This window comes from Anser anser, assembly GCF_964211835.1.
Source record: "Anser anser genome assembly, chromosome: Z".
In the NCBI taxonomy this organism is placed as follows: Eukaryota; Metazoa; Chordata; class Aves; order Anseriformes; family Anatidae; genus Anser; species Anser anser.
The window spans coordinates 47425795-47446345 of record NC_139723.1 but is presented as its reverse complement, the minus strand read 5'-3'; the positions used below and the strand labels follow the sequence as shown (position 1 = coordinate 47446345).

General features: G+C 38.9%; 1 protein-coding gene across 8 annotated transcripts in view; it reads right to left on the bottom strand.

Moving 5' to 3' along the window:
- Positions 1–5404: 5404 nt before the first annotated feature.
- The window catches only part of PRUNE2 (prune homolog 2 with BCH domain), a 140756-nt gene continuing 125609 nt past the window's right edge, over positions 5405–20551 (bottom strand). For 3 of the 8 annotated variants that reach the window (XM_083816553.1, XM_083816555.1, XM_083816556.1), the window contains 7 exons: positions 18726–18857; positions 18486–18572; positions 14739–14837; positions 12602–12637; positions 12042–12080; positions 10480–10527; positions 5405–8323 (listed from right to left, as the gene is read on the bottom strand). In XM_083816553.1, the coding sequence (XP_083672679.1) occupies positions 8302–8323; positions 10480–10527; positions 12042–12080; positions 12602–12637; positions 14739–14837; positions 18486–18572; positions 18726–18857 (463 nt within the window). In that variant the 3' untranslated portion in view covers positions 5405–8301. The remainder of the gene's footprint in view (positions 8324–10479; positions 10528–12041; positions 12081–12601; positions 12638–14738; positions 14838–18485; positions 18573–18725; positions 18858–20551) is intronic. The other 5 variants (XM_083816557.1, XM_083816558.1, XM_083816554.1 and 2 more) reach the window with 4 other exon arrangements.

Below are 20551 nucleotides of genomic sequence, written 5' to 3'. Positions count from 1 at the left end.
TGTTTCTTCACTTGCAGAAAGCTACTTGGAAAAAATGAGAAGATGGTGGTACACCACATGGCAAGACATGTGAAAATGAAATAAAAACATAACAGGAACCAAGAAAGATCAACCAGCTGGATGGCAGACCAGTAGCTGTTGTTTAGAAATCAAAACAGGCTCAAACAAAACACCTAAAACATAAATGTTTACTGTTGCCAACTTCAAAGCATTCAAGCACAGAACGTAAGCCCAAGGGGAAAAAGCTGCATTAAAGGGCAAGTCTGCATCAAAGAAAGGATTAGAAAAAATTAAATGCTTACAGTAATGATGCTGTGGTCTAAAGCCCTCAGTGTGTTCCCCATACAGTAGAGGGATTTATGAGCTCCCTGGTGAACTTAGGCCCTTATTTTAAAGCTTTGTAAACATTTAGTTAATTGTCACCATCTGCCTGCATGGTAGCTGCACTTTGCAATGTGAACACTGTGCTGAGGAGTTGTATGACTTGAGGAAAGGAACAGTGAATGAGGAGCACAATGGCGAATTTTCTGACTGTTCTGCAGCTGGCTTCAGTCATCTCTACAGATAATGATGACAAAATATGATGATACGGCTAACACTACCTGAGACCTGTTTTGTTTTCCCAGTAGTGGTACTAGTAGGACATTGAGGTGTACTTCTAATAGTCAAAAATTACCAACCTGAAAATCCGTGTTTGTAGATTTTGTATTTCTCACAAAATACACTGCCAGCACTGTCATAAGCCCTCAACATTAACAAGTTTAAACCTTAGAGGCTGCAATTTTGCCAGCCCGTACTCCTCAAAGGGCAAAAAAAACACTAAACAAAATCAGTGGGATCTAAAAAAATACAAAACACAACCACTGTACATTTATCTCAGAGAAAATGGTAAAGAAGTTTTACTTGTCTTCATTAAAAGCATTTACATTTCAAATTTAAAACATCTGATCAATCAAGAGGACTGAAGTAACTTTAAAAAGATGAGATTTTCATTTAATCCAATATTTTACAAACTACCATGGGACTCGTAACATCATGGAACTATTTTTGAACTCTATTTACATTTGAAAAATATGAAATACTTTATTTCATCATTAAAATAAAATAAAATAAAAAATAAAAAATAGAAACATAATGAGGACCTAGTGGCCTTGCAGACTTTTCCTAACAACTGCTCATGGTCAGAACACCATGTTCAAGCTGGTGTCCACCAGGACTGCCAGGTCATTTTCTGCTAGCCTGTTTTCAATGCTGGGCAACTCCCAGCATATACCAGTGCCTACAGCTGTTCTTCCCCAGGTGCAGCACTTTGCACTTCTTGTTGAACTTCTTGAGGTTCTTGTCAGACTATTCCTCCAGCTTGTCCAGGCCTCTCTGGATGGAATCACAGAATCACAGAATATCCTGAGTTGGAAGGGACCCACAGGAATCATCGAGTCCAACTCCTGGATCCACACAGGACCACTCAAAAATCAGACTGCATGTCTGAGAGCATTACCCAAAGGCTTCTTGAAATCCAGCAGGCTTGGTGCCGTTAACGCTGCCCTGGGGAGCCTGTCTCAGTGCCCGACCCCCCTCTGGGTGCAGACCCTTTCCCTAACACCCAGCCTGACCCTCCCCTGTCCCAGCTCCATGCCGTCCCCTCGGGTCCTGTCGCTGTCCCCAGAGAGCAGAGCTCAGCGCCTGCCCCTCCGCTCCCCTCGTGAGGGAGCTGCAGGCCGCCATGAGGCCTCCCCTCAGCCTGCTCTGCTCTGGGCTGAGCAAACCAAGGCACCTCAGCTGCTCCTCATACGTCTTGCCCTCTAAGTCCTTCACCATCCTTGCTGCCCGCCTTTGGACACATTCTAATCAGCCACTCCCCTGGAACACAGGTAGATAACAGCCACTGCTCTCCCCTCATCCATAGCTTAACGAACTTGTTAAACTAGTTCTCCCGTATAGAAAACAATCCATGTCATCACTTTCTGGTTTAGCTCTGAAGACATGAGCTAAGAGGATAATACATCTCTGAGAAGCAGGGAGGCAGAAAATGAACAGTCAGGAAAAGAGTGACAAAGTTAATTTACTGCATAGAAATGTATTTCCATTTCATCTGCTATACCTTGATACATTTTACACCACTGAATTGTGCCAAAAATTTATTTCATGAGAAACCTCCACCGAAAACCTGAAAATATAAAATCTTTTTTTCCCTCACTACTGAAGAAAAAGCAAGTGAGCAGAACATACAGTTTAAGTACTTCTACACCTTTTTACTTTTTTTTTTTTTTCTTGAGAAAAATTTTAAAATGCTCTAAGTGTTCAAAACATGGACTACTTAGAGACAACTTGAGAACAGGAAGATATCGACAGTTTATTACCAGCATGTTTTTTGAGAATAAGGTTTCTATGTTACTACTTACCTTGTATATGTAAATAGTTGTGCCTATTGCACCAGTGTTCCCAGGGCTGAAAGCCATTAATTAGCACTCTGATAACATAAACTAAATTACTGGAAGATATGATTGCCAGGTGGTGAGGCAAAGGTAAGGTAGAGAAAAAAAACTGAACTCTGACAACATTGATTGATGGGATTATGATGACCTAGAGCTTTCCCAGCTATGCTGGGAAGCAGTTACACTTGTCATAGCTACACTTACAGCAAGAGTAAGATTTTGACATTGCAGTCTGTGAGGTTTAGGGTATAAACAGATCCCACATTACCACACACCAGAGGTTAACTCATAACAAGATATTTAAACTGTAATTAAATTGTATTGGAAGGACTTGGAGAGAGACCATGAAAACCAAAACACAAGCTGAGATTCTTGAGGTCTTGCAGCACAGAATTGTAGAATCATTTAGGTTGGAAAAGACCTCTAAGATCATCTGGTCCAGCCTTTAACCCAGCACTGCCAAGCCCACCACTGAACCATGTCACTAAGCACCACATCAACATGGGTTTTGAAGACCTCCAGGGATGGTGACTCAACCACTTCCCTGGGCTGCCTGTTCCAATGCCTCACAGCCCTTTCAGTGAAGAAATTCTTCCTAATACCCAACCTAATCACCCCCTGGTGCAACTTAGGGCCATTTCCTTCCCCTCATCATTTGTTGCTTGGGAGAAGAGACCAATCCCCACCTTGCTATAGCTTCCTGTAAGGTAATTGTAGAACATGAAAAGGTCTCCCTTGAGCCTTCTTTTCTCCAGGCTAAACAACTCCAGCTCCCTCAGCTGCTTCTCTTAAGACTTGTTCTCCAGACCCCTCACCAGCCTCGTCGCCCTTCTCTGGACTCTCTCGAGCACCTCGACGTCCTTCTTGTAGCAAGGGGCCCAAAACTGAACACAGTGTTTGAGGTGCAGCCTCACCAGAGCCGAGTACAGGGGGACAATCACTTTCCTAGTCCTGCTGGCCGCACTATTTCTGATACAAGCCAGGATGCTGTTGGCCTTCTTGGCCACCTGAGCACACTGCTGGCTCATGTTCAGCCAGCTATCGACCAATACTCACACATTCCTTTCTGTCAGGCAGCTTTCCAGACACTCTTCCCCCAGCCTATAGGCTTGCATGGGGTTGTTGTGCCCCAAGTGCAGGACCTCGCACTCGGCCTTGCTGAACCTCATACAGTTGGCCTTGGCCCATCACCCCAGCCTATCCAGATCCCTCCGTACAGCCCTCCTACCCTCGAGCAGATCAACACTCACGCCCAACTTGGTGTTGTCTGCAAACTTACTGAGGGTGCACTTGATCCCCTCATCCAGATCATCGATAACAATATTGAAGAGAAGTGGCCCCAGTACTGAGCCCTGGAGGACTCCACTAGTGACTGGGCCTCCAGCTGGATTTAACTCCATTCACCACAACTTTTTGGGCCCAGCCACCCAGCCAGCTTTTAGCCCAGTGAAGCCTTGAGCAGCCAGCTTCTCCAGGAGAATGCTGTGGGAAACACTGTCAAAGCCTAACTGAAGTCTAGGTAAACCATATCCACAGCCTTTCCCTCATCCACTGAGTGTGTCACCTTGTCATAGGAGATGAGTTTTGTCAAGCAGGACTTGCCAATCATAAACCCATGCTGACTGGGCCTGATCACCTGGTTGCCCTGTAGATGCTGCATGGTGGCACTCAGGATAATCTGCTTTGTAAGCTCCCCTGGCACCAAAGTCAGACTGACAGGCCTGTAGTTTCCTGGATCCTCCTTTCAGTCCTTCTTGTAAATGGGCATCGCATTTGATAGCCGACAGTTGACAGGACTGCTGATAAATGAGGGAAAGCAGCTTGTTGAGCACTTCTGCCAGCTCCCTCAGTACCCTTGGATGGATCCCATCTGTCTCCATAGACTTGCGTATGTCTAAGTGGTTTGGCAGGTTGCTAACCATTTCCTTGCGGATTATGAGGGCTTCATTTTGCTCCCCATCCCTATCTACCAGCTCAGGGGACTGGGTACCCAGAGAACAACTGGTCTTTCTGCTGAAGACTGAGACAAAGAAGTCATTAAGTACCTCAGCCTTTTCCTCATCTCTTGGCACTACTTTTCCCCCCACATCCCATGAAGGATGAAGATTCTCCTTAGACCTCCTTTTCTTGTTAATGTATTTGTAAAAACATTTTTATTGTCTTTAACAGCATTAGCCAGATGGAACTTCTTATATATGAGATAGCTGTAATGAAGCCTGTTTCTGAGATCCAGTTTCAGCCCTAAATTATCAACCCTCAAATTTGATAAATCTTCAAACCTGTCAAAGACTTGCACTGAAAAGGTCTAGGAGCATTTATAAAGTTGCTTGCAGGTGAATTAAGAAGCCATGGTTATCCTGTTTTAGCTCTTATGTGATGTCTCAGTGGCCAGTGCTCTGGGCCAGCCATCCAAAAGTCACCCAGGCTTTAAAGTAATGGCAGTGCAAACTGGCCAGTTTAAGACTTAGGTAGACTGGGAGAGGAATGGGACAGGTAGATGAGAGGACTGAACATCCATCATCTCTGATTGACTCTTTCCTTCAATGTAAAGTCAAAAAGTATGTTAAGCTGCTCATGGTGGTTTCACAGTGAATGCCTTTCTGCCCCAGAGCTTTTGGTTTCTGCCTAGCATATACAGTGGAATGAGACTATCCATGCATTTGATTTTTAGGTAACAGTACAATCACAAATGAGACAGCAACCTGAAGTTTCTTTCAGGAACAATACTCCTAGTATCAGCAAAGGAAGGACTGATATACATGAAGGTGGAGAGTAACATCAGGTGAAACAGAATTGCCTCAATTTCAGATTTTTAAAGAACAAGTAGAGAAGAGTGAATGAAAAGAAAAAGAATATGTTTGTATGTGTATATAGTATAACTATGCAAAGTACTGTGAATCGAAACTGTCAAGGGTTTCCATGCACCCAGGGAATAAAGAAAAAACTTGGAAATAAAAATACTTCCAGTGGTGGATTGAAGTTCTTTATTTCTGATTCATATATATGTATGCATACAATGATATCAGATATCCTTGTATTGCTTAATCTATAATTTAAGTCAGCATAGGTCTTTTAACAAACAAAAAAAAATTTTGCAACTATTAATTTTTATTTGATCTGAGCACTCTCATACATGGTAGAAAAAATTTGTATATAAAAGATTATAACTTTGTGATTACATGTACTATATTCCTTTTTCAACAAACTACTAATTAATTAATATTGATACATTATTGTTAGTATGATATATAACTGCCATATCATAACATTAAAAAACTTTTTAAAATATATTAATAAGCAAAGACAACCACACCTTGTTCTTGCAATCATTTTTGCACCATCACACTGGTGATGTGACATCTGGCTTAAACAAACTCCTACCTTCTCAGGCTGCCATTATTAGTCTATCAACGTTAATCAAATTAATTCTTATGTAGCTCTGCTGTTCAGCGATTCCACACAAAGCCTTTAGAATGAAATTCATCTCCGGGCTGCCATCCAATGGTAAGTGGTATGTAATGTCTTCCAACCCATTTATGTCTCAAAGACATGAAAATTTGTGCTGAACTTCTGCTTTGTGGTGAACTTCTCTTTTAGCAAACACTCCTCTCACATACAGCCTAACACTAGTCAACTTGCCCATTCTAGTGGCTTGAACTACAAGTTTACAGATGTGGTTTCATGCTATAAAATGCTCTTCTGATCTAGATCTAGCTTAATTAGCAACTGGAAGTTAATACAAATATTAATTTGTACATAAAGCAATATCCCCAATATTCTAAGTGACAGCACTTTTATAAGGCAGACACAAGCCAAGATTCAAATATCTGAGAACTGTGCAAACTATCAGATCCTAATGATGACAAGGTCAGGTTATAGAGCAGCAACAATGGTCAGCAGGATTAGGCCCTCCCTCTAATGTGAAAGTTAAGAGGAACTGACAGAAAGATGTGATAAAACAGGCTACCTAGAATGACAGACACAATCCAACAGCTGACAGTAGAGAGAAGGATTGTAGATGTGCAGATATTTCAGTTTTGTTACTGGCAGATACATAAGCATTTGGCAACCTCTTGCCTTTCTGATAATTTTGTCAATCTTCATTACAGTAGCTGAGCAACCGCACACAGTGATGGACGCTTGCTCCCTTGCCTACAGACTACCTCTTGCAAATATAAGATACAAATTGACACAAATGGAAATGTGCAAACCACAGAACAGAATTATCAACCTTTTAAATGAAGGACAAAATACAATTTTCACTCTCAGTTTAGATCCTACTGAAAAATCGAGGCTTGTGCTGTCCTGACTTTTGCTTAAATTTCATTCCCTAAGCAAACTTTGCTTGTCTTCTGTTTAATTAATAATTCTGGACTGGAAGTGGGACTGGAGTTAGTGTATACATAAAATGAAAATTGTAACTTCTAAGGATTGTTACGGATTGTTAATTCACAGACAAGTAGAGAATCCACAGATGCAATTCTAGGGCACATGAAAATCTCTTGAAGATGGGAATAATATTTCAGAGAGTGCATAATTTTGTTGCTTCCATTAGGACACCCCACAAGGTAGACGAGTCAGCAGGTTTGGCAAGTGCACACATATGCTCATTGGGGGAAGAGAAAGCATTAGTCATACTCTTAACTTCTTAAAGCAGACAAGCAGAATTCACTCAAGTAATAATTTGCACTGTCTTGCAAAAGAATGGTCTGAGAGTTATTTTCCATTTGAGTATCAGGACTTACTACAGCGTCTTTCATTGCAGTATGCAGGACAGCAGCAAACAACAAATACTTGCTTTTTTTTTTTCTTTTCATGTTTATACTGATATGTTTTATGATACAGACAACAAACTGCATTGTAATACTTATTTTTGATATTAGGCATACTTCAAATAGTACTTTGACATATATTCCTAACAAATGATTGTGATTCCCAACTTTAAATTTATATATTTACCTTTCAGTCGTTAGTTGTTAGCAGAAAATACTAAGTGCTTTTTTTTTTTTTCTTTTTTGGTATTCATAGCATTAGCCTTTGTGATTTCAGTTAGGATGCCACTCAAAGAGTCATAACTTAAAAAAGAAGTACTGGGAAAACAGATTTAAAAAACAATACTAATAAAATAATTTAATTCAAAGCCTTTAGAACATATGACAAACATTTACAGGATTTGCTACCTCTCTAAAAGCTATGCTTAAAATAAAGACAAAAGTAAGTGATTAAAATTAATTTCTGTTAGTCATTTTTCCTCTATGAAGTATATTTAATAACTAATTATTATTTTTTAGAGTATCAGGCCTTTCTGTGAGAAAATAAAAAGTTATTAGGGTTAAATGAAGATGGGAAGACTTTTCATACAGCAGAAACAAACACATTCAGGAAAGTCCTGCATTGTTTCTAGAATTATTTTTGAACAATAAGGTTGCTGCTGCTCTGTGAAAGAACTAAGCTAACATTTATTGTAATAATAACAATTCAGTTATGCATAATGTTAATATGCTGAAGACAAAACCAAAACAAAAATCTACATCCTCATTGACTCATTCATGAGGCATACTGTTGGTAAAATATTATAATTTTAAACAGAAATTTCACACATTTACCGAAACCAATGCTAGATGATATAGTGTTCCTAATGAAAACTCTATTTCTGAAAACAACAAATAGATAGGTCCAAATTTTTGCTGTTTCCATGGCAACAGGATTGGCCCATTTGGTCTTCTTAGATTGCTAAATGGCACCAAAAAAGTCATACCACAAACAAAATGAACTAAATTGCCAAATTGCACACCATGGTCACAGGTGTCTGGGTGATGAAAATCCAAGGATACTCTCTTCTTCAAATGACTGGCAGTGATGCTTGTTATTTCAGGGTCATATCAATGCTACATATTAAAAAAGAAACAAAAAATACAAAAGAAAGGAAGTTAGTGGGATGCTACACATGGCTAGTCATTTCCACAATCCTGGCCTCCCGCAAAGTGTTGAGCATCTCATTTACTTAAATGCATCAGTGTCAAATAATTTACACAGATCTATCTCCCTTATGTAGAAAATACAGACTGTTACTGCTCGCTTGAAACCTATAACTACATCCACAGCAATTTCAATCTGAGTAGAATTGGAGACCAGACATGGAAAGATCTACTGGCGGGATGACACCACAGTAGGGTAAGACATGGGTGCCTCTAAGAATATTTCTATGCGTATGGTTTTGGCATTTAGTGCAAACAACATGTTGTCAAGTTCTTTGAAAGTATTCTTTAGAATAAGAAGTTGTCATCACAAACATTACATCAAAACACAATTTCCCTCTTAGAACACGTAACTAAAAAACACCCTGAATATTTATGACCTCTGAAAGTCACTATCAGTTACAGAACACACAGAATTCTTCTCAGTGGATTATTTCATAGTGAAATCTTTTTAAAAGTCATGATGTAGTGGAAGATGTTAAAGAAAACAGTATACAAAAGAGCATGACGATAGATATGAAAAAAACAGCAGAAGCAAACTAAGAGGTGGGCAGACTCCAGAGAGGTTTCAGCAGAAACCATACAGAAAAAAAGGCTGTGTAAAACTGCCATGATCATTGTGGAGACATTTACACAGGAAATCCAGAAGAAATTATACCAGAAGGGTGTGATACGACCACAGGAAAATTATTGACACTTCTGAAGAAAGATACATATTTATGCAGAGAAGATAAGTGTCAGGAATTAACATTAATTCAGTCACAGCTATACTTGTTTAAGCTAAATAAAAATTCTCTTCTCATATTGGTTTTTATAAGCTGCTCAGTGTCTTTTTGTGAAAAACAGAAAGTTTATTCAAGCCACCAAAAGGTTTACATCATAAATAGTCTTTAACAGGTTATTTATTTTTTCTTCTCATACTTTAAAAAAACAGTTCTCATATTGACTCATTACAGAATAAACTGTCTGAGAGGAGAAAAAAAAAAAGATACTTAGAGATTTTATGTCAACAGCTGAGGAATCAAGAGTTTAATTTTTAATTCTAACCAGGTGTAACACTGTGGTAGTTTATTAAAGTACAACTTTATTTGAAAAAAAAAAAAGTGGCAAAAAAGTTCCATTTTATTTATGCATCTGTTTGCTGTATGTACTTCTAGTTATTTGCTTGCTTACTTCAAGTGATGGGATCTTTTACTGAAGAGTTAGGTGAATGCTATTTCCTGAACAGTATTTCCACGTGAGACACCTGTGTGTTTCTATGTACCAGTCAGGAGGGCAGGGACAGCAAAGTCCCCAGTCACTCCTCCTTGGTACATGCTGGGCAGCAGTACACAGACTGCTGCAATGGCTAGTCCACGTGACATACTGTTCTAGCAAACACACGGTTTGCGCTCGCGTGACATGCTATGGCTACAAACACCCTCACTGATGTGCAGTGAGAACAGAGCAGGTTGCATGCTTCAGTTACGGCACGACGGAGGAGCAGTATGCCAGAGGAGTCGCGTTCCCATTTCCAAGGGAACCAGTCTGGCTTTGAAAGTGAAAGAAATTAAGAAATTGGAATTTATTTAGGCAAATAACTATGGAAAAAAGCTGAGAAGCACAAAAAGCAAAGAGAAGAAAGGCATCAAAAGCACAACCCAGAAGTTGAAGTCAAAAAGAAGACTGTTTAAACCTCTTAGTGAGAAGGGCAAGATTATCACCCTTCAAGAAAAATCCGTGTGATTATCTTCCCTCTGATCATGTTGCACGATTTCTGTCTTTCACATAACTTTTCTTTCTGTCTTTCACATAACCTGAAGATCCTCAGGCTAAGAACTGCATCTACATCTGAAAATTGTCAAGAACACTTCACACATCTGCAATGCAAATAGAAACAATCTCAACTGCAGTGTTTTTTCTGCTCGCATATATTGAACCAAGTTCCTGAAAATAAACATAAGAGCATGTTATGCATGCATTAGTTCTCCAGAAAGCTTTATGGAGTCTACCCAATCTCTGTTCCTAGTAATATGGCTGTAAAATAATGTTGAAAGAAAATGACAGTATTAGGCACAAATTCTTACTCCTGTTCCACTGAAGTGATTTCTGGATCATTTGAGAGGCAGCTAGTTCTGGGCACAAGGAAGAAAGAGGAAGCAGTAAACATTTCTTCTGTGTTTCTTTCTCTTTATTTTTAAATATGAAATCTTATTTGGGGGATGTAGTAACTAACTGTAGTGAGTACCTTTGATTGCACAAACACACAAATGCTATTGACAGGAATCTAGTGAGCTTAGCGCCTACAACACCAATTAGTTTGTATAATAATTTTTTAAGATATTTCTTTAGGTTGGGGAAGCAAAACACACTACAGTGACTTCATACATCCAACAATAACAGTAATTAATGATACCTCACATGAATGCTTAGTTCCCCTTTCACTTGTTATGCTGCAGCCTGCACTGTTTTAAATGGAAGGCTTAACAAGAAAGCAAATTTTTTTTCCACAGTTTTCGTTGCAGTATAATCCAATGTATTTGAAAATGTTTGAATAGAATAGATAGAAATTGCATTTCAGGGTTGGGTGGGTCTTTACTCTTTTGTTTAACAAAATATCCAGGTGGTATCAGATAACTACTTATGTGAATTTATTGCTTCTGAGGCATTTTAATTGCTAGAATCAAAAAGCATTGGCAAGTATTTTGGGTATTTCCCTTTGTTCATTTTAAAAGCTAATCTCAGGAGAACTTGTGGAAAATGTGTACTACACAAAAGGAGAAAAAACACAACAAAGAAGAAGCTGTAAGATGAAAATTCTGAAATTTATAAGTTAAAGGAGAGTTAAAGGGAGGAGGCAGAAAATAGACTTAAAAAAAAAATATCTCTGGTTACAAAAATTGCAGGGAAAATGTCATACTTGATTCCCTTCTATGGAATCCTGTATACAAGCATGCATGGAAAAAGTGCAAAGCATAAATGATTTCTAAGCTTAGCTTAGTGAATCAAGGACTGTGTCCTTCCAGTTAAAGATTTTTATGGTACTTTACACCATACGGCCTTAGCATCTTAAAGCCAAAGTACAGTTGCGAGTTTAAAGTACCTGATCATCATCTGACAGTGATTTATTAAGTTACCACAGGTGATACAATATTATCAAGTATTAATCTACTAGCCCTTTGAACCAACAGTCGAAAGAAAGAAGTTACCTATTTGCCTTAACAGAGAATGTGATATAATAACCATTGTTAACTTCATAAATTGTAAAAAAAAAATCATTTTCAAAAAGACCTACCTCCTAAGAATTATCTGAACCATCTGACACAGCAGATGAAGTAGAAAAATGCTTAATAAGCCACTGTAATGGAGTAACAAAGTGACTTCAGTCCTCCCTATGACTGTAGAAATATTGCCAAAAAATAGCAAAAAGTTTTTTTTTGTAGTGTAAGAGTGTGCTTACTCCTTTCTGTGACCCAGCTGTATAAAAGCAGGCTGCTTACAGTGAAAGGGGAAGTCAATTCACAGATGTGGAAACTTACATGATAATTGAAACTATGAACTGATTGTTGTACCAAACACGTACTGCATTCAATCCATCCCTGTGAACCAAGTAAATATAATGCCAGCATCCAGCTGAAAGCTATCTTACTTAGCTGTTTCTGAAGCTTCCCTCAGCTCTTCATCCAGTCTGCATGAGTAAAAGTTATTGGTATAAAGAAACAAAGAAGCAAGCAGAGCATAAGAGAGAAGCAGAGCAATAGCAAAGCAAAGAACAAATAGAACACATGCTTCTAAAATAGGCACCCAGTATTAGGTACAAACCCTAAGGCTCTTCAGTTTAGTGTGATATTATTTATTTCTATTCTCAACCCAACCTTAATTTGCAACTCTTTTTAAAAATTATTTGGAGGCAGAAACATAAAAGCAGCATGGATCTGAGGCATGCCCAGTGGACAGAGCTGAAAGCATTCAATTGCTCTGTCAGATAGAATCAAAGTAGCTGCAGCCTGGGCCAAATCAAGGACATTTACAGTTGAGTAGGTTTTGTTTGCAAAGGAGGCTGATCTCAACAGCTTGAAGGGGAAAGAAGGATTCCACAACATTGGAAGGCCTCTCTCATTCAGCTATTGAGGTCACCTGTGGGTGAAAGGCTGTCGCACAGATTCAATCTGCTATGAGCAGTAGCATGGGCTAGAAAGCAAGTTTTACCTCATTTTTCTCTTAAGACACTTCTCTTCATCATACCTTACAAGATAAGAGTGGGTGAAGGAAGAGAAAAGACATTCAAGTTCATAAGATACACCAGGCACATTGTATCTCACGTCAGTAAAAAACTAACAAACGACCACACAACCCAAATCCTGGCATAAACCCACATACTTGCTACAGGTGGGGTTCCTCATATCCACAGTGGTATGTCTGTTCTTGCTGGTGGAGTAATTAGACTGCTGAACGGTGCATTTTGTATTATTTTTTTACAGTAATCCTCCTCAACCTGAAGCAGAAGGGAAGCTAACACCTGAACACATCTCTGCTGTTCTCCCTTTGGCATGGGAATAACCACTCACAGTGCCTTCAATCCACACCCACTTCATATCATATCATGACATTTTGATAAAGCTTGCCACCAATGGGCACATTTGTCACATTTTGATTTTTTTCTTCAGCAAAGTCATGATCACTCATCTGGCTGCTGATGACAAAACACAGGCAGTTCCCTAAAATTTCTTAAGCTCTAAATCCTAGTCTCCACAGACCTAGCGCTGCGATTATTTCACCTTTGGTCTCTGAGGTGAATGGACTTCTCAGTCTATAGGGAAGAAAATACGTGTGTAACACAGGATGCGTGCACTGCTATAGACAGTGTAACAGTAAAACACAGCAAGGAATCCAAATAGAGAAACACATTGGAGTATTAGGTTAAGGTCTGTATTAAGGGGACAATTAGAACTAAAATGTTTACGGAAATCAAAAGAGAGAGGGAGGGAAGGAGGGAGAGAGGCTGAAGGAACTGTAGGGATATTAAAACATCCTGGTCATCTCTTATCAGGTGACCAATGACCTCTGTGTTCTACTTTCCTTGTACTTTTACTTACTTACTCCACTTCTAAGGCAGTCACAAAACCAAACAAATTTGAGTGAAAGTCCCTCTCACTCCTGATTTCATGACTATGATTTACTATTTTTACAAGTGCCATGCAGACCTGAGCTTCACACTTGCTCCCTGGTTTGACACATCAAGAATCAGAGCAATCACCAGCCTGATGAAGAGCCCATTATGCTGATTTCACCTCTGTGAGGCAGGTGTGAAAATTCCTGCCTGGGCTGAAGAGATCTGTGACAGCTCCAGAATAAGTGTTCTTCATACTTAGTCACTAATAAACCATAATGAAAAGACAATCATACTTGTCTATTTACTCACCAAAACAGAATGCTTGCCTGTTCAAAACCTAGTATATTTAATAAAAAGAAGAAAAGCAATACATTCCCCAACAGCAAATCTTTGTGATAATGACTAACACGAAAACCATAACAGATTTCAAAGGTTTTCAATCTTGGTATACCACTTCAGTTTGTTTTGACATCTAAAAAAAAAAAAAAAGCCAGCTCAGGTGAGCAATTGAAATTAACTTAGAATTTCTAAGAGGTATCCTTCCTTCAGAAACACTTGCATTTAGAAAACCTTTAAACATAAGAGGCCAGAACTGAGCCATTGTTTTTCAGTGGCTATATTTAAACCATGAGAAATCAACATGAAAATGAATGGCGAATCTGGGTTTTCAGTGTCTTTCTCTTGAACAAGACTATCTTTGAATTATTCAGTTCAAAGCTCTGTATTGCTAAAACTTAACACTTTTACTTAAACATTGGAAAAAGTTACGCAAAGACATAGCGTAAGTTGATAACTAACTGTAGAAGGGTCAAACTTTCCTATTTTCTTTCTGAGTTACAATTAGTGAATAAACAGTCTGTTCCAATACAGATTACACAGGCATAGATGTGATGAAAGGACTATGAGCCTGAAATCTTGTCTTCATTTTACCAACAGTATTATTTGGTCCAATACAAAACTTTCCTCTTCCTATAAACTTTGGTTCCCCTATGATTGCATATTTATCGTGCTTTGTGTTTCAGCAACACAGTATTTTCCTTCTTCAGAGTTTAACAGTGTTTTTTTTTTTTTTTTTTTTTTTTTTTTTTTTTTTTTTTGTAGAACAACCCGTAAGCATTTGTCACAGAATCAGGTAGAGGTTTTCTATTTTTCTTATAGATGCTGAAACATTGTTATTAGTTTGTGAAAATAGTTTCTGTTAGACCAAGTACATTCTTTCTCTACACCACTTACTTGACAATACTATCCGGTATGTGCACGTATTCCATTGGAATCATCTCACGAAGCTCTGCCAACGTGTTGACGTACTGTATTTTACTGCTGAACTTAGAGCTGAAACACAGAAACAACATACGTCAATTGACTTTTCTCCTAAGTTTGGTTGACCATAAGCATACCTGAGTTCTAGATAGACTGAAATCAAGACTAGACATTTTTTTGCTAGGCCAGATGACAGTGTTTATGACAGTATTATAAAAGTGCAATGCCTACATACTAGGCAATGAGATCAGTTCTACAGTTAGAAGATGTATTAAAATTACAAAAAGAACCAAATCCTCTGCAGCACACATACATTTAAAACAAGATGGAAAACATTCACTTAATGTGATCATGACAAATTAGCATTTATATTTGGCTATGATTCTCAAACATAATACAGCTGAACATCCACATTCGTTTAGTGAGTACAGATCTGATTGGGTATGTGCATGCCTATTCTTACTGCAGTGACTGATTACAGGGAAATACTTCCCTTGTTTAGTTCAGCTGTGCTTTATGATCATTTATTGTGATCATTTATTGTGTTTGAGAAATGATCACTCAGAAAAAGGCTAAGGGTGTTGAGAAAGCACACTTTAAAAATAAAAAGCTATTCACGTATTTAACCTGAATTATTTAATATGTATTAGCTTAGGTAAAATCTCTTCTTTTCATTTGACTCATAAAGCAATCATCCAAACCCAGCTCTGGTTTCATTTAGATAGTCTTTCAACATCAGTGACACATTGAGCATAAATTTTCTTAAGTGTTAGGCCATGTAAAACAGGATATATTTTTCTTATTCACTGATGATTTGGGGTTATGACCAGACAATGTGAAGCATCTGAAATTGCTCTGAGCAAAAGGTTACTTCCCATCACATTACCATACATAACTTCTTATGAAGGTAAAGTGAGACAGCTAAAACAAGAATACATGAAGGTACTGTGAATAGTTAAGCTCATCCACTTTCATTTCTCTTTGTACTGTCATTTGGCACACACACTGGAGCATGCCAATGGTTATGTTTTAAGATGAGCAAATCACCCATAATTGTCCAATGAAAGACATAGTAACAGATAGACAATTCTTAGCATTTTATCCAAAATGTAACCATAGTCTGGACCATCTGAACTGCCAACTATAGTAACTTGGCAAGCTGGAAGCCAATCAGAAGCTTCTACAGACTGAAATAAAATCAAAACCAAAAACAACAAAGAAAAAAAAAAAAAGAAACTCTCAGTGACTTGACTGTCCCTTGCCATTTTGCTGTCTTTTGGTTTCTTCATTCCTACTGGTTTGCCCTGCATCTCAGTTGAAACAGAATTAAAATTAAGTGGCTTAGCTATCTTATTATTTTGGGACCTTCTCTCCTTGCCTTGGGAGCAATTCATTTCTTACTCTGAAATTCCCACAGTACACGTCAGAGGTTCAGTGAACAGCTCTGGGCTAGCAAACTATGATATAGCCATTGGCCTTCAATCTATTCAAGTTTCTTTCTCCTTACATAGTGATTTTTACTGAATTAACTGTCTCCTTTTATGCCTTCCAGTTTTTTTACTCATCTTTCTCACAGTGCTCTTCTGTCCTCAAGAGGGGGGTTCAGCTTTTACAGATTCACAGATTCACAGATTTCTCTAGGTTGGAAGAGACCTCAAGATCATCGAGTCCAACCTCCGACCTAACACTAAGTACTCCACTAAACCATATCCCTAAGCTCTACATCTAAACGTCTTTTTAAAGACCTCCAGGGATGGTGACTCCACCACCTCCCTGGGCAGCCCGTTCCAATGCTTAATAATGCTTTCTTACATCCTCAACTCATCTTCCAAGTTGATGAGTGGAAACCAATTTGAAAATGAGTCAGCAATGTGCCCTTGCCTCTAAGAAGGCTAATGGTGTTCTTGGCTTTGTTAGGTAAAGTATCACTAGCAGATCAAGAGAGGTGATCCTTCCCCTCTACTCAGCATTGGTGGGGCCTCATGTGGAGTAACGTGCCCAGTTCTGGCCCCCAGCAGTACAAGAGAGACATGGACATACTGGAAGGAGTACAACAGATGGTGACCAAATGATCAAGGTGCTGGATGATCAAGGGTCTGAATAACCTCTCTTATGAGGAGGGGCTGAGAGAACTGGGACTGTTCATCCTTTAGAAGAGGAGGCTCAGTGGAGGATCTCTTTGATGTCTATAAATACTTGCAGGGAGGATGCAAGTAAGACGGAGACAGGCTTGTTTTATTGGTGCCCAATGATAGGACAAGAGGCAATGGACACAAACCGGAACCCAAAAGGTTCTGACTAAACTTCGTCACTGTGAGGGTGATGGAGCACTGGCACAGGTTTCCCAGAAAGGTAGTGGAGTCTCCCTCCTTGGAGATCTTCAAGAGCTGCCTGGACATGGTCCAGGGTAACCTGCTGTAGGTGGTCCTACTTGAGCAGAGGGGGTTGGATCAGATGGCCTCCAGAGGTCCCTTCAAAACTTAACCACTCTGTGATTTTACCAAGTCACATTGGCCTTGTGCCTTGCACACCTTTCTTCAGCTCCCATTTGCACTTCACTTTCTTCTACTTCTGACTGAGACTCAATCTACCTTTTGGCTGAAATGGAGATTTGTATCTGGTATCTAGTTATGGACTGTTAACTTTGTTTGTCAAACTGTTTAGAGTGAATGTTATCACCAGTTTGGAAATGCAAAATGTGTGGTTGCTCCTGGCCATCCCAAATAAATGACTCATGAATTCAAACAGGTGGGGCATATTTGATTTTACTGCCTACTCTTATCTGGAGCAAATAGTAAGCCAACTGAAACATCTCAGACACCAAATGCATCTAATTGAATCCCCTGTTATTACTGTTGATAATTCCAAGTGCTGTTCCTGTGTTACTCTAGTATTTTCAGTCGTCACTTTCTACTTGGTATTGAAGTCACCACATGTGAAAGAAGAATCGCTGTTATGATACTTCACCTGTTGCACTTAAGCAGCAGTGTGAGAAGCCATTTTCTTCTCCACCCCAAGGTTACCCTGTCAGGACAGCGCATCTTGTGACAGACACTTTCAGTGTTCTCATCTGTATTCTCAGGGTAGACTTCTCTGCTGTCTGTCATGTGTTATTCTCTGTGTGGCTTCTGTACACAAGATGCCTCTCCTCTTATTTGAAGCAACTCTTTCTCATGCCTGTCCATGTGCTCTCCTGATCTCAGTGTTCCAGCTGTATACTTGTCCATCTTCTCCAAAAATTTTTGAGGTCTTCTGTATTTAACACTTGTTTTTTTACTAATCAAAGTATTTTTGGTGGCAGAAAACCTTTTCTTTGGAACCAGGCCTCCAACACCTTCAAATAGCTCAGGGCAGTCCTCTTGAATGAGCAGCAAATAATTTTTTTAAACCCAGAACTGTAGCTTAATCTTGTTCTGTAGTCATTGTTTTTTGCAATGAAGTGACTATCACCATTCACAGACCCCCTTCCTACAAGCCTTTAAATAGGTTCAGAACAAAACAATTTTAAAGAACTTATTTACCAATTCTGCATATATATATGGTACACAACTGCATTCTCACACAAATCAACTTTTTTTCCCCACTCACTTTAGGGAAGTCAACTTCAACTGTCAAAATCATCCCAGCACAGATCAGTGAGAGATTAACAGCCATTTCTGTTGATTTAGGGTGCTTCTGTATTCTTAGGGACATAGCATTAAACCAGTATTCACTACATACCTTATAAAAGGTCGTGTCACAGCCAGGATTGTCCTGATAAACCATGATGGATGGACAATTATGAATGATTTCAAATTCTTCCTCAATCTAAGAAAAAAAATCAACAGTTTATTAAGAAAGTAAGAAAATACAAAACATACACAAAAATCATGTACAGTGAACACTGTCATACAGGGGAGCAACAGAAAAGGACAATGTTTAAAATAATAGCTGTGGATCACAAAGGAAAATACTACTCACCGTCGATCAATCATCTGGTAACATTTTTTCATCCAGCCCAGTCCGGGCATCCTCCTTCTTGGTGTTGCTCCATTCAAGTATACAATCATATAGTCTTCTGCTACCATCAGCTCTAAGGTACTGATTACATACCTGATAAAAGAACAGAAGTGAGTATATATTTTACATTATTGATTTAAACACAATAAAGATCAGTCTACTAGGAATGTATCAAGGACAACCAAGCAATTTATGGCAAGACAGTGTTTTGTTTTCTTTTAAACCAAAAGCAGACTTTCAGAACTGGTCACCATACTACCTACCTCTAGAACTATGACTAGAAAACCACAATTCTAACTGTTGAGAAATGTGTCTTCATTATTAATCATTATGTTTGTTCAATGCAAAAATAATAAGGGTCAGGGTAAGATACTTTCCTACAATTATTGTGACCTTCAGATTACTGCTGCTGAGTCTGTGACTGCAAGCTACAAATCTTTTGAATCTCAAAGCTAATAGAACTTGACTATCAACCTGCCTTCTAAGGGGGCAGAACACTTCATGCCATTACTTCATTTTGTGATCAAAATGCTTCAAACACTCATTAAATTGCTCAGCTCTGCATTGAGACAGACTATCACCCTCAGGGCCAAATTCAACATACCTAGAAAAGCTGGGTAGTCAGTCAAATGAAAGGGTAGCTTTAAATTCTTTGCCAGGACTATACACATGGATGCTTTGCTCAGTTTTAGTAATCCCTGCCTTACCTGGCAGCTCTTCATCACCAGAATGTTTAAATTGTTCTCTCTGCCCTCCAGCCCCAAGGCATGTCTGCCCAAAAACTACAGTGAAAAATTACTGAGTCACACCTTAGAAAACTGAATGCCTAAGAGTTCTCCCTACAAAAGGCAGCTCTATCCTGGAGCATAATGGCCCCTTTCACAGGTGTATGTGCATGACTCATGATCTAATCTGACCCTTAAATTCCTTACAATGCAGTTTCTTTAAACAAGAGTAGAAAATCTAGTTCTCACAAAAGAGAGTGGTATTTTAACTGGACAGAAAATAGGCAGCAACTGATTATCTAAGAGGCAGCTGTTAATCACAAACTAGAGGTGGATCTAGATCAGAATCGTGCTACAGAAAAAAAAAAAAAACCTCTGAAGAGATTTAATAATTTTCATGTCTCTCCAGACCCCTGTATATAGTAAATAGTAAAATTCCAAAAAAAATTAATCATATCAGTTACTGGGTATGTTGTAAACTGTCGAGCTCCCTCTTACTTCAATGCAATTAATAGGCCTACAGGTAAAAGAAAGGGATGATCTGACTTTTTGTTTTCTGGTTCTTGTTGTGTTAAAAAAGAATCAAGAATCTCAGCTTTAAAATTAGCTGAAGCCAATCTGAACTCCCTGTTAAACTACCACCCCAGAAAAAGACTGAGATATAGAATGGACTTTGACAATATCCCCAAGTGATGTGGAAAAGTCTCTTAAGGCTTGAAAATGCGTTCTCAACAAAGTCCATTTACCACCAACTCTACCTCTGAACAAGGGCTTCGGGTGATGTCAGAGAACAACTGTTTAATGTCAGTCGCTGTTACTCTAAGCTTTGTGCCCTAACTATTAACTTAAAACCTCTGCAGTAACATCTAAACCACAGGGCTTTGTATAAATCAGTTACTGTAGATGACACGGGGGACTTAAAAGGCTTTACCAGCCAAACGCCAGCAGTTGGTCTGACCTGGAACAAAAGCAATCTCATTTTTCACATGTAGACACAATGCTGAAGGCTTTGGCTGTCACCATGGGCATCTTCAAGGACTGGAGTTTTACAGAGAGTGGGTC